This window comes from Schistosoma mansoni, assembly GCF_000237925.1.
Source record: "Schistosoma mansoni, WGS project CABG00000000 data, supercontig 0204, strain Puerto Rico, whole genome shotgun sequence".
Taxonomy (NCBI): domain Eukaryota; kingdom Metazoa; phylum Platyhelminthes; class Trematoda; order Strigeidida; family Schistosomatidae; genus Schistosoma; species Schistosoma mansoni.
In genome coordinates, this window is record NW_017386077.1 from 380,630 (window position 1) to 402,293 (window position 21,664).

The 21,664-nt window shown below is 37.6% G+C and overlaps 1 protein-coding gene across 1 annotated transcript; it reads left to right on the forward strand.

The window, feature by feature from the left end:
* Window positions 1-3,225: 3,225 nt before the first annotated feature.
* Smp_093840 (trispanning orphan receptor) lies at window positions 3,226-9,443 on the forward strand (the record flags this gene model as incomplete). Its single annotated transcript, XM_018793320.1, has 3 exons — window positions 3,226-3,369; window positions 5,832-6,155; window positions 8,558-9,443. 3 exons carry the CDS (start codon window positions 3,226-3,228, stop codon window positions 8,807-8,809), a joined length of 720 nt encoding a protein of 239 aa, XP_018647172.1. The 3' UTR covers window positions 8,810-9,443.
* Between the last annotated feature and the right edge of the window lie 12,221 nt (window positions 9,444-21,664).

Below are 21,664 nucleotides of genomic sequence, written 5' to 3' on the forward strand. Positions count from 1 at the left end.
ATCAAAATTTCGTAAACTAAGTAAAAATTGCACCAGCATCATTATGAGAGATGTGTTGTCTTTTTTCGCATTCGTGCACCATCTACTTGCTGTCTGTCCCCCGATTCATTGGCAAGGTGGTTTGTTTTGATTAATTTTGAATAGAGTGGATTGAAATCAGACATCATTGATTCACGTTTGGCTTACAGTCTACTGTGAAGAAGTAAGCATTTGACACCCTCAGCATTATTCCTTTCACTGACTGGTTACAAAAGATTTTCCTAATAATTTAACGTTTCGCTCGATGTACAGGAACACTTCTATTGGGGTGTTTATATGTGATATCAATCTCTCGATTCTGATGCACTTATCCGTATATCGTAGGTTAACCGCTTTTTGTCAAAAAGCTTCAAAGAATCTTGGAACTGCATAGATTAGGATGTCAATTGAAACATTGAAATCCTTTCTATTGTATAAAGTCCTTATAACATTTGTCAGGAACTATGTAGCTGAATAAAAAAAAGACTTGAATTATCGAAATATTGATTTCTCACATGTGTGCAATGAAAACAAAAGTACAGTCTTCTGTGAAATTCTTGGAAAAATGTAGTATATTGAGTTGGTGCTTCCGGAAGCTTTTTTAATTTATTCGAGTCACTGACAGCAAAGTCTTGTGTGGCTGAAACAACCTGTCAAGCTGACGGGACGCGCTATGATGACTAGTATTGGGGACGGTTGGAAGAGAGTTAGGGGCGGCCAAACCAAAACATGGCATCAGTGTTTGAAGTCACTAACTTCTAACCTGAGCCATGTTGGCAGATGCAGACTACCTGGTTGGGGTCCGCGTGACTATCGTAACCAATGGTTGGAGACTCTAGGTGACATGGCTCAGAATCGATCACAATGGCGTAGGTGTATACACTCTTTATCCTCCCTTAAACCTTGAGACTAAAATTGCTTCATATCTCTCTTCCTTCCTATACTATATCCTTATATACAACCTATAATTTATATACCACTACCAACACTAAATTAACTACTATGAATCCGGTGTTGATCTTGTTGTGCTAACGAGGTATGGCAACTTGGACCGATGCATATATGTGCCTGGTCCTACGTTGTAGCTGACTGACTGACGGGATGCCAATTAATAATATCTACCGACGTCTTGGACGATGAGTAGAGTTTTTCGAGAATCAGTTCAACTAGCCTGATGCCTCGGCGACGTCGATCAAACTCCTACTTTCCATGGCTGGTGACGACTGATCCAACTAACGAGGCGAAAGTCTACAAGGGATTCCAATTCCCTAAGCGCAACGAATCATCAGGCCCAAATGACTTACCTCCGGCCTTTTTTCAAGATGGTGACGACCTTCTGGTTACGGCACTGAGTTGTTTCCGAAGGTCTGACAATTGGAAAGTGTTCCAACATTGTGGAATGAGTTGACAGCTGTCCCTATCTTTAAAAAGGGTTCACGTCGCTTCTGTAACAACTGTCGGAGGATAAGTCAACTTCCGATTGCGTCCAAACTATGGGCCTCCGTCATACCTCTTAGATTGTTCAAAGCCCGAGATAGGTTGACTCTCAAGGAGCAAGTTGGTTTCCGTTCATATCATATGTTCATTCTCCGTCAAATGTTAGAACACTATAATAATTACCACAGGCCAACAATCGTAGTATTTTTTGACACTTGGGTTGCCTTCGATTCATTGGACAGGACTGTCCATTGAAATGTGTTCTTAAGAAAGCCCTGCATACAACCACCTCATTCAGAGTGAAGGCATACAACCGCCTCTCTCCATTGTTACATTCAAACCCGTGGGATTATGCAGGGTTGCCCAATCTCATCATTCCTCTCCAACTTTGCCATCGATGACATTCTGGAAACAGCTCTGATGAATGTAAGTAATGGCGGTGTGGGTCTGTTGCCTGAAGAAGGAATTCTCAACCTCGAGTATGCCCAAGCCATGCAATCCGCACTTAATCAGTTGGCAATCAGTGTCCGCAGGTATGGTATGAGCTTCGCACCTTCGAAGTGCAAAGTACTTTTACAAGACTAGAAGGACCCTGAATCTGCACTCACTCTGGGTGGTGAACGAATAGAAGTAGTCGGGAAGTTCGTGTATCTGGGTAGCTACGTAAATGTTGGCTTCTGTTGGTCCTTCACGACTCCTAGAGATGGTACAACACAGTGTCTAAAGACGTTATCAGCCATGGGTCAGAATGGAAGCCAGTGATGATCGTGCTGTAACTTTCTTGTACTTTTCTTATAAAAATGAACTTCGCTGACTGAAAGAATTCCTTCTGGTTGTATTTTTCCTAAGTGAACTGTTTCTCCCATTATTATTATTATTATTAATTGTTATTAATTATTATTATTGTTATTATTATTATTATTATTATTATTACATTCTTATACACTAATTTCTGTTCATTGTTGTTCCTCTTTTATCATACACACTTTACCTTCTCCGTCTCTTCACAAGTTCATTGTTACCGAATGGCGTTTATGTATTTGGTGCCCTCTTATACCAATATATGTGTTCATACAATAGCAGTTGTAGGAATGCTTCTCTTGATTTGACAATCCGTGCTTCCAATTCTGCATAAGATCTTCCTTGTTTATCAATAATGCTACCTAGGAACTTAAAAGTCTCCACTTACTCTATAGCTTCTCCATCAGGTGTGATTTGATTGGTGTTCACTGTGTTGTATTTTAGCATGTTTTTGCAAAAAGAAACATCTAGGTTAGTTATATCGAGACCAGTTTATCAATGATATTATTGAAAGCATTCTTTCACAATTGCTTAGGTGACATAATCAACGTGGGACATTAATATACTAAATTTTTATATAATAAATAAATTTTAGATTTAATAAGTCTTATGAAATATTGGTCTGTTTTTCTTTCTACCCTAGGTTTTTATGTTTTCTCGACTCTCTTTCGTCTTGTACCAGCTGTCTCCGATATTCATGAGTCACTAACATTGCCTTCTCCTGGGACCCGAAATGTCAATGGAAATAAATTATATCTCGGTCATAATGTGGAGTCCGAAACCAATTTTAATTATGATATTCCACCAGGGTATAAAGACGATGTACTTGTCGACGTCAATAATATGTCTCCAAGCCTAGTGTCTTATACTCAGAAAAATGAACGTGGATCCCATGAAGTTAAAATAAAGCATTTCAGTCCTTACATTGCTGTTTGTGTGACAACTTTCTCTTTGGCGTTTTGCTGCTTCATGGTCCATGGAGCAATCACAAAACAGCCAACCCACTTACTCCCGTTTTTCTTTATTCAAGTATTTGATCTTATCATATGTTTAATTCACATACTCGGATTCATGTCCTCCACATCAGATCTACGCTTGATGATTCACACAAAAGTATGTTCATTTGCATGATATAATAACGTTTATTTTTGATACTTAAGATGTATGTGGTTAATCATTTAGCTAATAATTACAAGATGATTTGATGCTGGTGTCGGCAATCATTGATGTTTAAAAATCACTTGTTGTTTGTTATATGTTAGTTGAGTAAACCACTTCAGTGTTCCTACTTTAACAAACACTATAAGCATCACTTCAAAATCCAGAAGGTTACTTATAGTTTATGTTGTCGACAGTAACCTCTCGTCAAGCGAACATAATATTAGAGACTTCTGTACATGGAGGTTATGTAGCAATGACTGACCAGTTCATTTATCAAACAAAGTACGAGCTTTAATAACAAAAATCTATCTTTTGAACTTTGAATCCATCATATATTGTACTCTAAAATACTGTTTTAAAGACTGACTTAGTTTTATATTGAGTGAAACATGTAAGTATTTATTGCTTTTCAGGAAAATAATCATCGTAGGTTTTAGGTGATGTATCAACTTGCTTTGCTTGAGTACAGAAATTCTGTAGACCTTTAGTAGCATTGAAAACTTCTTTCTGGTGGATTTTTGTTTTCTGAGTTAGATGGTTTGGTTGCGGAGCTTCCATCGTTCTTCTGAACAACATCATCGGCTTAAACTTCAGGTACAAGTGAAGTGTCCGAACTAATAGACGAATTCAGTCAAAAAGTTAGACAACCGAATCTCAAGGACTTTAAACAAGCTTATCTAAACAGGACAAATATCAAAGCAGGATCAACTGAAAATGAAATCCAATGGACCATTACCCTCTCAATTCTACGGTAGGCCAAAAATACACAGACCAAACATCCCACTGCTTTCAATCGTAACACTCCCCGAAAACTCAATGGAACAGGAGCCAAACAACAAACCACCACTTGGACACAGGGAAACTGGAGACTCAAGTATTTCGGAAGCCTACCCATACAAATCAAATTCTCAATTAGAGTAGCGAAAACCCAAGAACCCACAGAATCAACCGCGTAGAAACTTTATTCAAGAGGGTGAGGATACACTACAACACCCTTGCAGCGCAGGATAAAGAAAAATATCTAAGGACTATCTTTCAAAAGAACGACTATCCAATCAATTTCAAAAAATATCAACCAAACGCATCAACAGAAACGAGATCATGTACAGAAAGCAACAAACAGATCATCCTACCATATCTAAAAGACATCGAAAATCACGACGAGATTGTGGAAGCCTTTTGGAATAGGTGTAGCACATAAACCAACAAAATCACCTCAAATTTAAAACACGGAGTTCAGCGAAGGGATCTCTTTTCAACGAATTTATTATCAAGCTGTACAGTCGTATATATATGAAAATGTTTTATTAAAGTACCAATTCCGTGAGGAAATGTGAATACTAATAACCAAGATTATAATAAGATGATTAGAATGAATTTTACTGTTTAAATGGGAATTATATACCAAAATCACCTCAATCAATCTTATGCAAACCAAAGGGTGAAATGACAAAAGAAGAAAACCGAACATCGTCTACAAAATAAATTGTTCTAACTTCGAAAAACACTATATCGGACAAAGTGGACACCTCCTTCATCTTCACTTGTACGAACATCGAATAACGGTGAAACGCCATGACATATCTTCGCTTATATCAATGCATGTGGACAACCGTAGACACAAATTTGACTGGAAAAGTGTTGAGATTTTGGATAGAGGGGATACTAACAATAGAGAAATTTTAGAAGCTTGCCATTCAAGTCAATTAGCAATAAACAAACACATTAAAAACGGTCCAATCTACCAACCAATCAGGAAGATCGTGTACAAATATAGGACCAAGAATCAAATCAATGGTAGATACAATGGAAGTAAAGAAGTAAACAATGACAGGTTAAAGGTCAACAATAAGCAATGAATATAGACGTCTACAGGACAAGCTGTGAGTGATATGCGGAGAAATTCGAATACTTTTCTTCTACTTGAAGTCTGTTCTGATGATGTTGTTCAGATGATCCACGACCAAACCATCCAGCCCAGAAAACAAAACATCAAAATCATCTGCCTGAGCTACAAATCTGAACCGTCTCTCAGTTCTTATATATATATATATATATATAAAGGGCGTTTAGATACTAGCATATATAGTTGTTTTATGTCATATAATCCCTGGAGTATTTTTTATGCTTTACGATTATGTAACCTTCAAGGATTTTCACGGCAATATAAATGTCCACAGACTTTACCACTTTATGATTTGTCCATACATGTAATCGTTATTCTACTCATACTCATTATTACTTTATAAATTATGTACTGTAGTGTTTAATAATTATTACCGTTGTTTCTGGTTTTGTAAGGAGCTGAAGAAAAATTATAAAATAACTGAATGTATCTTGTTCTGTTGTGTTTGTTCTTTTTTCTTAAGTAATAATCTTTCTTTTGGAAGTAATGTGAGATGTTTTATTTTTAGACGGGGCCTATTTACATCAAATCTACAGGTTTCACTTTTATCATATTGTCCATCTCATGCATGATGTTGGCTTTCAAAGCCTATTGTCTTGGTATGGTATGGGACTGTTATAAATACTTAATGCTAAATCGAAGAGGCAACCTACTTGATGATTGGTATTCCGACCAGTGGGGTCATTTGTCTACTTTTTGGAGTTTACTTCGGGCTGGTCGCAATCGAGGCAACAATTCGATTGGGAACTCTGGTTCTCCTAATGAGCCTAACACGAGACCTCGTCCTGAACCAATTACATACGATCCAGCTAACGATCTACCAAAGTATGAGGTAAGTAGTAACTAGTGTTATCATTCGTGTTATGACTTTTACTCATGTTCAGCGTTATGATATTTCATAGAATTATTTATTATTATTATTATTATTATTATTATTTCAAGAATATCAGTCATCGCCCCAACTGACAAGACGGTCCTTCAAAAGTTTAGCAATTGAAATACTAAATCGAAGTTTACTAAGGCGTGGAAAGTCATGAACTTCGTAGCTTTTCATGGTTTGGTTTAAAATACGCACTCATCCTGGTTGTAAACAACGTATGACAAACAGATATACATCGGACCATGCTCCCATACTGTGTCATCGTGGCGGGATAAATTCGGCAAGCCGAACAGCGAAGGAGTGGAAGCAATGTTTGCGCTTATTGTGATGAAGAAAACCGAGATTATGGGCAGAGACGGATAGTAACTAGCAATGTCATCCGTGACGCGCGTTTCGTGCTATTTGGTACTCCTAAGCTGAATGTGCCTGTATCCGAGTTGATTCTCACTTCGGGACTCAAACCAAGTACTATTCGCTTCAAACTCCATCGCGTTATCCACTTAGCTACTGAGTGAACATCATTCATGTCTGCTTATTTATTTATTTATTTGAACACATAAACATTGGTACAAGGAGGCACCAAATAGATATGCGCCGAAGCAGGTGGTTTTCTTAGGTGGCCACACCCCAAGCCTTTGACCTAAAGGTTTAATCCATAAGGCAGTGGAGCAACGTTAGAAAATGCAGTTCCATGGTAGCCGGTGATCCACAATAGGTTCATACGCCTTTCGTTCCCTTAGGATCCTGTAGCCCATGTTCATCATTGGTTTGGAATCAGGATTTTCCAACTCCCTTAAGCAGATCCTCCATATCCATTGACCCGTTTAAAGCACCGGACATTCACTTTTCGTCCTCTTAATTTCGTAAACAACACCCTCGCCGCGAGAAGGCAGTGAGTAGGACTTCCCTAACAGTGACTGTATACGCGTGATCATGTGAGAGCATTTCGAGAGGGAGTGCTAACTCTCCCCACTCTCGGCCGTACTAGGGCATTTGGGGGCTGTTTATTTATATCGCTTGTGACTTAATGTCGAGACAATCCGCACAGGATGCTCATATGTCAAGAGTGACTGATCGATTGCAGTCCCTAACATTTATGAGAAGATTCAAACAACCAATACGAATGAATCAAGCAGAGATCTTGTTTGGAAAAAATGGATCTTGTGAATGAAGACTGGGTTATGCTAAAAATGAAGTTTCAGAGGGAGATTAAGAAACAAGTGTATGTACGCCACTGAGATTTATTATGACTCGTCTCGCTTGGTTTTTGGTAACATATGGTAAGGTTATCACCTTGATCACGATTAAGGGGTTCAGAACAATACACGATGGCTTCTTGGTTTGGTAGTAAATACCGTTTGGATAATTTAGATGATCCTTATCATAGAAGTTTCACTTGAATTTCGTTTCTGGACTTGTTTTTTATTTCTAGTATGTATTCAGAGCGTGTATATTCAAACAAAATGATATTTGTATTGATAGTCAAGATAAATTATGTTTTATCCTTTATTCATCTATCTAGTTGAAGTTACCAGCATTATATCAAATCATATCACAGCTTTACTGCTTTAAGTACTTTAAGCAATCGACCGTTTATAAAATGAGACAGACAAAAATACACACAGCTATACTAATATGTAGACAACTTGATGAAAAAATGAGTTATGGGAAAGATGCTTTCCTTTAGATCCTAAGTTTCTTAGTTATCTTAAATATTTTATTCCACAAATCCATATTTTCCGGAATCATATCTCTTCTGTCTGATCTTTTCTACTACCACTAATACTAATATTGTTGTGAATGAGAATACAGATGGGAACAATCGATCGTATCCATGCAAAATTATAGTTTTTTCATCAAGTGTACTAACCATACGTCCAATACTTCATTTACAAATCCTCCATCAATTGCCTCAAACTTTGTCGTTCTTTCATTGCCATAACAATTACTCTTTGTTCCCGTTCTCTTTAATTCGATCTCCCCAACCTTGTGCTGCGAGTGCTTCCACTTTTGATTAGTGTTATATACTACTTATATCGACATGAGTGGCATACACAACAATATTACTTATACTACTCTGGCATTTCGCTATGCTAAAATGGTGTATCACTTTGAACCGATGCAAATACGTTGCTATATGAGTAACTGAATAAACGAAGCATTTTGCAGATGTCTCGTTTCAACTTGAGGGTTTTCATCAGTGTGTCCACTGCACTTTGTAGATCATAGGACCTTAAATATCTCGGCAAGTGCTTTACAATTAGATCACTGAGATTATTCATATCCAACTTCTGTCTCTCTGTGACGTTTGTTTGTCTTCTAATACATCTCATAAATACATTACTAATTTTCAGGATATATTGAAAATTCCGGCAAATGCCTACGCTCCTCCACCTTATTACTGTTCCAACATCAACGGAAATGTCAATACAACTGAAGCTAGTGCTGTTACTACCAATACTAGTAATTCTGCTACTGCGGCTAATACTACTACTACTACTACTAATACTGGTACTACAACTAGTGTGATATCAACACTTACAACAACTAACAAGGATGATACCCAAATCAATAGTGCACCATCGAATGCTCACTCTTCTTGCTAATCTGATTTAACTGTTCATTATATACACACTGATTCTAAACACTGCAAAGAAATATTCTAAAAGTATAGTTTTTTCTACGTCAAATCACGATAAATGAATTTTGACTTATTAGAAAAACTCGTGTGTTTGTGCTTACACACTTATTTTCATTTTAATTTTGTTCATTACACTTGTTTATTTATTTCGTTTACGTTCTTTTCTTCTCTAAAGTTGATCTGTGGACATTTTAAATGTTATTTCTTTACTACATTTTTCTCTGCTTGACGTAATTCGGTTAATAAACTTAATTTCAGGTACTACAAACAGTCGGATTAGTAGTTATAGCTGCATAAATATTTTCACGAGTGCAAGAAATCAAAACCATATCTGCTCACTGTTTTGACTTGATCTAAGTATATCTGGTGAGAATATTTGGACTCAACTACATGCTGCATGTAGTGTGTTGAAGTGTTTTTCGTATATTCAGAATTTCCGTGTAAAGTGAATTTACTCAGTAAAAACTCGATCATGTTAAAAAGCTTTTGTCTAGCTGTCAAGTGATTTACTTTTAATATTTTATACGGCTGTTTTCTTACATTAGTGATGAACATTAAAATAAAATCTGAGTCACAGTAAATTCAAGCTAGTGACATAATCCCAACCATCGGTGTTTTTTGAAGTTCGCGATCTTGGTCCTTCAATTCCTTGTAGCTACTTTACCAGTTGTGATTATTTCAGCAGCTTTAATGTATATTTAAAAGAAATGAGATTTTCAGTTTAAGAATTCATGTTCTAGAATTTCTAGTCATACGTAAAATTCTTCGTTTCGAGTCTGGCCGCTCTCCATTTTCATTTACCGACGTCATAGATATAGAGGTAATGTTTTTTTCAAGTTTTCAGGGATTATTTTCCTACCAGGAGATTCATTTTCCGATTTATAATATATGGAGGTGACAGTTACGCCTTTCAAAGTCGCTTACATTATAAAGAGTCTTCTGATTGCCTTTAACTAGGATGCGTTTCACTCCCTTTAAATCCGAGATGCTCCTCCGGAACTGGTTCGCATTATCACCCAGACTGATAATATGGATTAAAGTAGTTGAATGCATCTTACTTGTCTTAGAAGTTTCGTCAGTCTTGGTGGGCAGGTGTCTTAAAGAATCTTGTTATGGATTCAGAAAGTTCACTTGGCTTTCGGTAACCTGTATCCTGGGCGAGATGTCTGTCTGGCTACCAAAAGGACAAATACACTGCTTAACAGTCCATCCTATTTTACTTTGTGACTGTGAAGCATGCCCTTCAGAAATAGAAAATATTCATATGCCACCAGTATTTGACCAAAAGTGTATTTGAAACATTGCTTGCGTATTTTTTGAACCACCCATTAAGAAGTCCTGAGGTTAGACGCAGAGTAATAAGTAAAGATGACAAATTCGTTAATAAGGTAGTTAATCTTCAGCAACTGGTTCAGTTAGGAAATGTTTTATGTGTCAGATCAGCGGCCATTTAGACGGGCGATCTTAGCTGACGTGTGAATAGGTTCTAAAACTCTAGAGGCATCAGTTTATGAGCTCGTTAACTGCTTATCTGAACCATATTTCCGATTGCAGAACACCTGGTTTGGGCTTGCGAGATTACCGCATTCAATTGTTGGAGATGGTTGACGCCTCCGAATTGGTTGTGATCGAGCAAACTTATTCTCTTATTGTCATTCCCTAAATCACAAGATTCTAAATTATCTTGCGATTCTTTTTGTCAACAAATTAATATTTTTCTGAATTATGTCTGATCGTCTCTACTACCATTCATATTACTATCACTGCTACTAATACTGTGCCATTTTCCTTGATAATCCTACCTCGCCTTGTTGCAAGCGTTGTGTAACTTGGACCAACACACATGAGCTAGGTTCTACGTTTCTTGTGACTGACTGTCTCATATTGTATTCTGCAGACAATTATTCTGTTACTGTTTTTGACCCGTGAATGCAATGTTTTGTTGTGAAGTAGATCTTACTGTTATACTAGTCAGCTGCGGGCCCCATATTGAAGTATACGTTTGTATTGAGATTTAAATACTCACTACAAAGAGAAATATAGTAATTGGGAACGAGATTTTTCTTATTATTCTAAAGTAGTATATACAATGTACAGACGTTGGGAATAAGGACTGAGGGTATGTGTCCTCATGTTGTTTTTTCGCCTGTCAAGAATTCTAACAGTTCAGTGTTTTTAAGAATCGACCACCCAAGCTCTGAAAGTTGATTAGTCTAACTAGTATCAAGAGAAAAAAAATGACAGATTTACTAAGTACTACGTTTTCCGGTTTTAAAGTGAAGTTGTACGTTTCTATAAGCCTTTAGATTAGTAATTTGAATAGGAATCCCATTAATGAGGGCATAGACCGTCTTCTGAGGTGACCAGGTCAAACTAATAACCATTTCGTGGCGCAACAATGTTCGAAAGAAAGCTAGAGAGACTTACAGAAGATAGGGGACTAGTCCATTAAGCAGTCGGTCTTCATCAAGGCAAAGGGAGCAGTGATTAAATGTGGTCTAGTAACATAAATTCTAAAACTCATTTCTTGTAACTGGTCTAAAGTGTCAAGACCAGTGTCAGGCAAGGTTACTTTTTCCTTCCTGGTGATCGACTGGATCATGAAGATGTCAACATCTGGAGGGAAGCACGGGATACAATGGACAGCTAAGATGCAGCTGCACGATCTAGACCTCGCAGATGATCTGGCTCTCTTATCACACACGTGACATATGCAGGAGAAGACAACCAGTGTAGCAGCAACCTCAACAACAGTAGGTCTCAATATACACAAAGGGAAAAGCAAGATTCCCCGATACAATACAGCATGCATGCCTATGCTTTAATGGGAGTAACAAACGTAAGTAATTTAGTCTAAAGTGTCAATAAAGGTTTTGAAATTGAACCATCCTGATCACTGTATTAAGATGAAACTGAATTAAAAGTCTTTATCATATTCAGGTTGGTGTATGACATATTCAACCATCTGAAAAGTTACAATAAAATATGCGTTGATCTCAATGACATGGTTCACGGTAAAAGCGACTACATTATTGACACTTCGAACTAAAATGTAACCGCTTTCTCCTCTCCAAGCCTCACCTACTCCAAAAGTAATCATTCAAGAAAGATCTATTTAACAAATGGCCTGAAAGAAGTCAAATTATATTGAAGTTCATTCGGTCATATAGGGACACAATTCTGTAATTATTAATTACAGGAATTATCAACTGAATAATTGTCGCTTTAAAGTAAAATCACAAGATTTAATCATGCAGTATTGTATCGAAAATCAAATGAACTAGGTTCACACTACAAATTCGAAAATAAACTGAAAGGAAATCACATTCAGAATCAATAAGTAATCTTTCAATTAATTTTTTGTACTAAAGATTTATACCCCTAGTAATCAGCCAATTAACTCTTAGATTATCTACGTTAGTCTTAGTCTAATCGAGAAAAATATTCCTTTTAGAAGATCTCTTAAATTTCCTCAAAGTGGCATTTATAAACCTTATTACATATTTATTTATTTAAACACAAATATTGGTACAAGGGAGCGCCAGATATATATGCGATACACAAAACAATGACCACTCTTTATGAAGAAAGTAATAGAAGGTTACAGCATTATCGTCACTGACTTCTATTCTGAGCCATATCTGATAACGTCTCTAGCAACTTTGTTGCACCATCTCTTGGACCCCAGCCAGGGAGTCATGAAGGACCAACAGAAGCCTGCCCTTTGTAGCTTTCTTTCATACCACGACATCATGTCATACACTGACCTCCTCTCCACCTTTTCCAACCAGTCCCAGGGTCGGCAAATAATGCACGACGTGGAATTCTCTGGGACGACATTCGTAAAACATGTCCAAGCCACCGAAGTCAGTGTCTCAAGATGGTGACACCAATTGAATTATCGTCTCGACGCCCGAACACACGATGCCGAACCTCTGCATTACTAACATGGTGTTGCTACTGTATGCCAGCAATCCTTTGGAGACAACTTTGATCGAACACAGAGAGTCGTCTAACATCCTCAACTCGGAGAGGCCAGGTTTCAAAAGCATAGAGCAAATATGCTCTCACCGACGCGTTGTAGATCCGAACTTTTACAGTCAGACTAACATCACGAAGGCGCCAAAGATAGCCCAGATTGGCATAAGCCACTCTGGCTTTCACTATACGTGAATCGATCTCATCACTCACGCCACCACTAGCACTTATGTAGCTACCTAGATACACAAACTTCTCAACTACTTCAATCTGCTCACCATCCAGGGTGAGTACAGGATTAGAATCCTGCCAGTCTTGTAGGAGTACTTTGCACTTTGAAGGTGCAAAGCACATGCCGTACCTGCGGACACTGATTTCCAACTGATTAAGTGCGGATCGCATGACTTGGGCATTATCGCACTGTACGTGGTTTCAGGAAAACTGGTTCGGTATTCGTATTCGGTAGAAGCATTCACTTTCGACCAGACAGTGACTGGAGATCGTTTAGATAGGACAGAGTTCCCACCATGGGTGAGCTGCTGCATAAGTTGAAAAATAAGGATACACAAATCGGGAATAAAAGGGAGTGAATAAACGACGTGGTAAATAATAATAATGTAAATTGTCTGACTTTTAGTAGGAGGGAGAACAGCATTGTCAGTAGAAAGCGTCATTTCATTTATTTGTGATTTCAAGACTTTTATGAAACAGGAGTTCGATGAACGAATTTTGTATTGTTAACTTAGATACTATACAATAATACGACGTGGCTGAATGGTAGTCGCTCACAAGATCGGATTATTAACTCAAACCGACGAATAAACTGATATAAAAGATATGACCACTACCCAGAAGAATAGTTTTTCTATCTAATTAAATGATACTCAAGTGTCGCAATAAAGCTTAGTAATGACCATTAGTTTAATTCTTATGTGACATGCCAAAAAAGTAGCTATTTAGTCATTTGGTTTCCACTAGAACTCCATTCGCAGGTTATAGGTTAACCTGAAAATAGGTTTATACCTTGGAATATTGGTTATAATATTTTATCAGGTCTGCTTTAATAGAACCAAGCTGTGGAAGTTAATATACTATCAGGTTGTTATCATCAAATAATCTAGGTGTGAACTATTAACGGGTTCTTCTTTGGTTATTAATAAATCAAGAAAAATTTTCAACTTTAGTGATACTAATTCGTGGATGACCTTTGAGTAACGCCAAAGTGACCTTGAAATAACTCACCTACTTACTAGTGTAAATGGAGGGTTATATATTAGTATGAGGAATTAAAATTAAGATTAGGAGATCGAGTTTGATTTTTCACCACGAACTAACATCAGCTTTAATCCGAAAATCATATTCAACCATATAGATGAGTGAATTTCGCACCAAAATCCAAGACTTGCTATTTCTTAATTTCACTGGTTCGTCCATAAATTATTATCTCGCCTAAACTTTCCTTTACAATTAAAATGATTAAATTCAATCAAGCTATGTATTATTCATTGTCTGTCATTAATAAAAACAAGTACAGTATGCTTAATTAATCCAGTCCAATGTGTGAAGTTCATTCAATCAGTTTATATAAGTGATATAGAATAGTAATAAGTAATAAAAGTTAGTTGATACCATTCCTTCTTCACGTTTATACAATTTTCCTTATCATATACTGTGATAAAAACCGCTTTACTTTATTGTATGAGGTTTCAATTATAATTATCTGAGATATTTACCAGTCGGTATGTATAGACACTCTAAAATATAATTGACTAGTGACAGGCAACGTATTCTATATCACGTATAATCTACCAATTTTATAGTGACTCCATTTCATTGTGTATTTCTGCAAAAATAGAACTTTTATTATCGATATATGGTTGTTTCATAAATACAATCGAGCAAGAGTGATCATATGATTGAGACTATTGAAATTATAATACTGACTCTTGTTGCAAATTGTTATTAATTAACTAAGATATTGTAGGGTCAGTGAAATGTCACTGAACCCTAGCCAAACCACTCGGCAGTTGGGTCACTGAATATCGAACAGATCGTCGATCCTTGTCAAGGTTAAAAATAGTCAACGCGCATCAATCAATCATACGCCATGAACTGGCCCACGCGGCAGTGGTTGTACTTTCGCTTCTGTACTTTCGTGGTTGTACCTTAACTAATATATTCTTGTAATAACGTCCTTTGTGTTGTACAGTCTCCATAGCATCCATGGCCCCTTGTTACGTCGATGGGGGCAATCCACGTAAGGTGCTGGTCGCGAGGTGTGACTTCAGCGTTAGTTGGTTCGTCACCATTCTCGTCTAACTCTAGTAGGCCCCCAATCATTTCGACATAGAACATCAACGTTGATGTTCTACAATATAAACAAAGATAGTGTAATTTTATGTATGTAAAAGTCACACTGTTGAAAAATCTAAGTTTCGTTCGCATTTAACCTTCTTGAGTTTAGAGTGTATTATCGTCTATGCGTCATCAATATATGGAAATCAATCTTTCTTAATTTCTTACCACATGAGTTATGTACTATGATTTAAAGTTATGGTCCCAAGTATTTTGTAACACATTTCCAGTCATGCTTCTCTTGATGCAACTTTCGTACAGTTGAGTATTTTAAAAATTTATAATTCTGTATATATACTAATTTCATTTGATATTTTCATTTATTTACTGATCTCTAATGACCTGGTGATTGATAACATCGAATTTTATTTTAAAATAATGAAAAAAGTACTCTCTTTGTTTCCTTTTTTAAAAGTGTCTAGTTAGAAAAAAGCCTAAATATTGAATTTATGGTACATTATCACCTAATTTACTATTTGATAATCTATGATTCATCAATACAGTGTACTTCCCCATTCTTTTTTGCCAACGCATATACATACTAGAAAAAGAAATTAGTATCATTGATCTCTCTATGAAAAATAATAATAACTCCGCCTGTAGCCCCTCCTGGGGCTACTGCCGGTCCCAAGCCCGGGTAAAGGAGGAGGGTTGGGGATAGGGTTAGCGATCCCATCCCATAGAAAACCAACTCTCTAAAAAAACGTTAACCAGAAAAAGTTATTCAAACCATTTAAACTCTGCCCTGGGAGTAGAAGGAATAATTATGACGTCTCATGATGAAAGCCGAGTTCCTTCGGAAGTCATGAGGCCGCATTTTGGACAACAACGACTAGTTTCAAGGGAGCTTCTGTTATACTCCAGTCATGAAGAAGAAAATGCCACGCATACACAAGGAGTTGCATTGATGCTGTCCAAACAAGCATAAACTGCACTTATAGGATGGGAATCCCATGGACCAAGGATCATCAAAACCTCCTTCACAACAAAGAGAGAGGGCATTACAATGAACATCATCCAACGCTATGCGCCTACCAACGATTACAATGAAGACGTTAAAGATCAATTCTACAATAGGTTGCAGTCAATTGTCGAGGGGTGCCCAACAAAGGACCTGACCATTCTGATGGGTGATTTAAATGCCAAGGTTAGAATGGACAACACTGGATACGAAGACGTCATGGGATGACATGGACTGGGAGATTTGCAAACCTATGTGCCTCCAATAAACTGGTCATAGGTGGCACCATATTCCCACACAAAAACATACACAAAGCCACTTGGATTTCACCGGATCACACTACACAGAATCAAATCGACCATGTCTGCATCAACAAAAGTTCAGGAGGACGATAGAGGATGTGAGAACCAGAAGAGGAGCTGATATAGCATCCGATCATCATTTGCTGGTCACCAAGATGAAACTAAAACTCAAGAAGCACTGGACAACGGCGCGGACAACATCACAAAAGTTCAACATGGCCTTTCTTCGAGATGCTGACAAACTCAACAAATTCAACATAGCCCTCAGCAACAGGTTCAAGGCCTTTCATGATCTCAATGGAGAGGGGACGACCATGGAGAGCAACTGGAAAGAGATAAAAGAGACAATCGCCCCAACATGTCAAGAGGTTCTGGGCCAAAAGAAGCACCACCACAAGGAACAGATTACTGTTGGTACACTGGATCATTTTGAAGAAAGGAGGAACAAGAAGGCAGTAATCAATAATAGTCAGACAAGAACAGAGAGAGTCAAGACAAGCTGAATACACAGAAGCGAACAAGCAAGTAAAGAGGAGCATCAGAACCGACAAACGTAAATATATGGAAGATTTAGCAATGACGGTGGAAAAGGCTGAAAGAGAAGGAAACATAAGATAATCGTATGATACAACAAAGAAACTCGCTGGAAATTGCCGTAAACCAGAACGACTAGTGAAAAGCAAGGAAGGCAAAGTAATCACCAACATTGGAGAACAACGAGACAGGCGGGTAAAGCACATTAAAGAACTGTCGAATCAACCAGCCCCACTGAATGCACCCACGGACCTCCCAATCGATGTTGACCGACCAACAACTGAAGAGATCAGCATGACCATCAGACAAATCAAGAGCGGCGAAGCAGCAGTACCAGACGACATTCCAGAAGAGGCACTGAGAGCAGATGTAGCGGCAACTGCAAAGATACTCCACATTCTGTTCAGTAAGATTCAAGATGAAGAACAAGTAAGTGGAAAGAAGGACTTCTGATCAAAATACCAAAGAAAGGCGATCTCAGCAAGTGTGATACCTACAGGGACATCACTCTTCTCAATGCCAGGAACTGTCTTCAACAGGGTATTGTAAAACAGGATGAAGGACTCCGTAGACGGCCGGATTCGAGACCAACAGTCTGGATTTCGTAAGGATAGATCGTGTACAGACCAAATCACAACTCTATGGATCACTGTGGAACAATCAATCGAATGGAATTCATCACTCTACATCAACTTCATTGACTACGAGAAAGCATTTGATAGCGTGGACAGGACAGCACTATAGAGGCTTCTTAGACACTACGGCGTGCCTGAGAAAATAGTCAATATCATACGGAATTTTTATAATGGATTAAACTGTGAAATCGTGCATAGAGGACAACTCACTGACTCGTTCGAGGTAAAGACTGATGTCAGGAAAGGTTGCTTACTCTCATCCTCTATCTTCCTCCTGGTGATCGACTGGATCATGAAGATGTCAACATCTGGAGGGAAGCACGGGATACAATGGACAGCTAAGATGCAGCTGCACGATCTAGACCTCGCAGATGATCTGGCTCTCTTATCACACACGTGACATATGCAGGAGAAGACAACCAGTGTAGCAGCAGCCACAACAACAGTAGGTCTCAATATACACAAAGGGAAAAACAAGATTCCCTGATACAATACAGCATGCACCAATCGTTGCACACTTGACGGAGAAGCTTTTGAGGATGTAAAAACCTTTGCATATCTGGGCAGCATAATCGATGAACACGGTGGATGTGATGCCGATGTGAAGACGCAGATCGGCAAAGCAAGAGCAGCATATTTACAACTAAAGAACATCTGGAACTCAAAACAGTTATCAACCAACATGAAGGTCAGAATTTTCAATACAAATATGAAGACGGTTCTACTGTATGTGGTGGGAACCTGGAGAACTACGAAAGCCATCATCCAGAAGATACAAGTGTTTATTAACAGTTGTCTACGCAAGATACTTCGGATCCGTTGGTCAGACACTATCAGCAACATTCTATTGTGGGAGAGACTAAACCAGATTTCAGTGGAGGAAGAAATCAAGAAGAAGCGCTGGAAGTGAATAGGACACACATTGAGAGAAGCAGCCAACTGAGTCACAAGACAAGCCCTCACATGGAAACGTGAATGCCAGAGAAGAAGAGGAAGACGAAAGAACACATTACTCCGAGAAATGGAGACAGACATGAGAAGAATGAACAAAAATTGGACAGAACTAGAAAGGAAGGTCCGGAACAGGTTGGGTTGAAGAATGGTTGTGGGCGGCTTATGCTACAATGGGAGTAACAGGTGTAAGTAAGTTAGTAATATTGTAGTCTAAAATACATAGTCTTGTGATTGATTCATAACTTATGTACTCAAAATGACACTATAAGCTTAATTTCATGTGACTAGCGACATACAATTAATTGTTTTAGTATAAAATCAATCAATAAATAAGTAAACAATAGCTCATGAAGAGACAAAGCTATACATACTGCTAACATTTTCCCTAATTTATATGGATATGAATAACTTTTAACTTTCATTGTGTCATTTTGTTCCTTGTCCATAAGTTATTGAAAGTTTGTTCAGCATCTTTAATTTGATATCTAATGATATAAGTTGTTAGCAAAATGCTTTAAACTCTCATTTGGTTGTTATTGACAACTTTATTAAATTGCCGACAGCTAAATATCTAATTGTAACCAAATTTTTTCGATCAAGTTTGTAGTACCAATATTGTATTAAATATATCAATTTATTGGGTGTCGAATGACTGAAATCTATTAGTCTGTTGTAATATAAAGTCAACTGTTCTACTAACCACATTTCATTCTTGAAGCATTTACATTTGATCAGCTGTTAAGACTAAAATAGTGGTTCAGATAACGGAATGAGTAGATGAAGTTTATCAAGAAGGTTTGCAGAATAGAATGAATTGATTCTATTTCTGCGAACAGCTTGAAATCACAACAACTAATATAATTATAAACAAGAGTTAACATCAGAATCCTATCTCAATGTTCAAATAGTGTTAGGGAAAATTTTCGAGTTTAGAACCTGTGTTCATTTGTAACAGAATCCTTGGGTGATAAGTAACTCATTCTCCAACTGTTCTCATGAATACAAAGTGTATATGAGGTTAAAGCAACCAAATTACAGGGGCACTTGCATATAATGGTCAGCTGTAACTAATTTTTAAACTTTAATTTCTAATATAGTCATAAATAGTGACAGTTTACGGGCTGGAAAGAAAGATACCTCATCTAGATACCAAAGAAAGTAGGTCTGGGCAAACTTGAGAACTACAGAGGCATCGGCTTGTTGTCAGTACCAGGAAAAGTTTTCAACAGAGTGTTGCTGAACCGGATGAAAAACGGAGTAGATGCCTGACTTCGAGATTAACAGGCTGGGTTCCTTGAAGATCGGTCGTGCACAGACCAAATTGAGACACTACGGATCGTCGTGGAAAAATCAATTCAGTGGAAACCGTCACTTTACATCAACTTCATTGACTATGAGAAGGCGTTTGGTTGCGTGGACAGGAGAATATTATGAAAAATTCTTCGACACTATGGAGTTCCTGAGAAGATTGTTATCATTATCCAGAACTCATCCGACGGACTACAGTTCAAAATGGTGCATGGAGGACAGCTGACAGATGCATTTACAGTAAGTACTGGAGTCAGACAAGACTGTCTACTCTCTCCGTTCCTATTTCTTATGGTGGTTGACTGGATTATGAAGATCTCGACATTTGAGGGAAATCAAAGAATACAATGGACAACTCAGAACTAATTAGACAATCTCAGCTTCGCAGATGACCTAGCTGTTCTGTCTCATACACACGAACAAATATAGATGAATGCGACTAGTTTAGCAGCAGCCCCTGAAGCGATAGGAATCAACATACAAATTGGAAAGAGCAAGATCCTCAAATACAACACAGAGAACACTTGATGGAGGAACTCTGGAAGATGTGGGATCTTTCACATACCTGGGAAGCATCATAAAAGAAAGTGGAGGATCGGATGCAGACGTAAAGGCAAGGATTGACAGAGCAAGGGCCGACTTCCTACAATTGAAGAACATATGGAACTCAAAACAACTGTCAACTAACTTCGAAGTGAAAATCTTCAATACGAACGTCAAGACAGTCCTACAGTAGGGAGCTGAAACGTGGAGAACTACTACAGCCATCGTCAAGAAGGCACAAGTATTTATAAACAGTTGTCTACGCAAAACGCTCAACATTCACTGACCGGATACCATCAGCAACAGCGTTTTATGGGAGAGGACAAACCAGCTTCCATCTGAAGAGGAGATTAGGAAAAGACTTTGGAAATGGATGGGACATATATTGAGGAAATCGCCAATCTGCATCACGAGGCAAGCGCTAACTTGGAATCTTGAAGGGATGCGGAAAAGGGTAAGGCCAAAGAACACATTACGCCGAGAAATAGAAGCAGATATGAAAATGATGAATGTTAACTGGAAAGGATTGCCCAGGACAGTGTTGGATTGAGAGTGCTGGTGGGCGGCCTATGCTTCTCCAGGAAGGTTAACAGGCTGAAGTAAGTAAGTAAGTAAGTAGTGACAGTTAGATTTATAAATTTTTCATTACTCTCCAGTATCCAGTTCTGATAAGTCAAGGCTCTATTAGAAACCTAGACTTCACTTTTGCTAAAATTTTATAAGTTTCATATTTGTTCATTTAGTTACGTAATCAAACAATTTCCTGGTGTTTGGGTTTAAATATAGATATTGTAGTTGCAAACGTGATATATAGTCTTGTTCATAATTATAAGTGTTCCATCCAAATACATTTGAAAAATGGTGTAATTTGTCTTCTTATATTAAGTGTAAAATCATTTAATTTCACGTGAAAAGTAGATATATACCTTTTACGAATGTGATATTCATTCATTCTTTTATAGAAAGACTTTCTAATGAATTTAAGATTTATATTATAAAAAATAGTCATATGTTTTGTTAGATTAACAATTAAAGATTAACTGTAATCATTATTTCTTTCGATACATTATACTTTTGTGATGTAAGTGTTATATAATGTAACAAGATTAACTGTGGATTACGTGGAGATGTTTTACTAAATAGGACCAGAGCAATAAAGTGTAATGAGCAAGATGCATTGTAAAATTGTCAAAATATTGGTAAAGAAAACCAAACATGGAATATATTGTTCAAAAATGAGTGATTTTAAG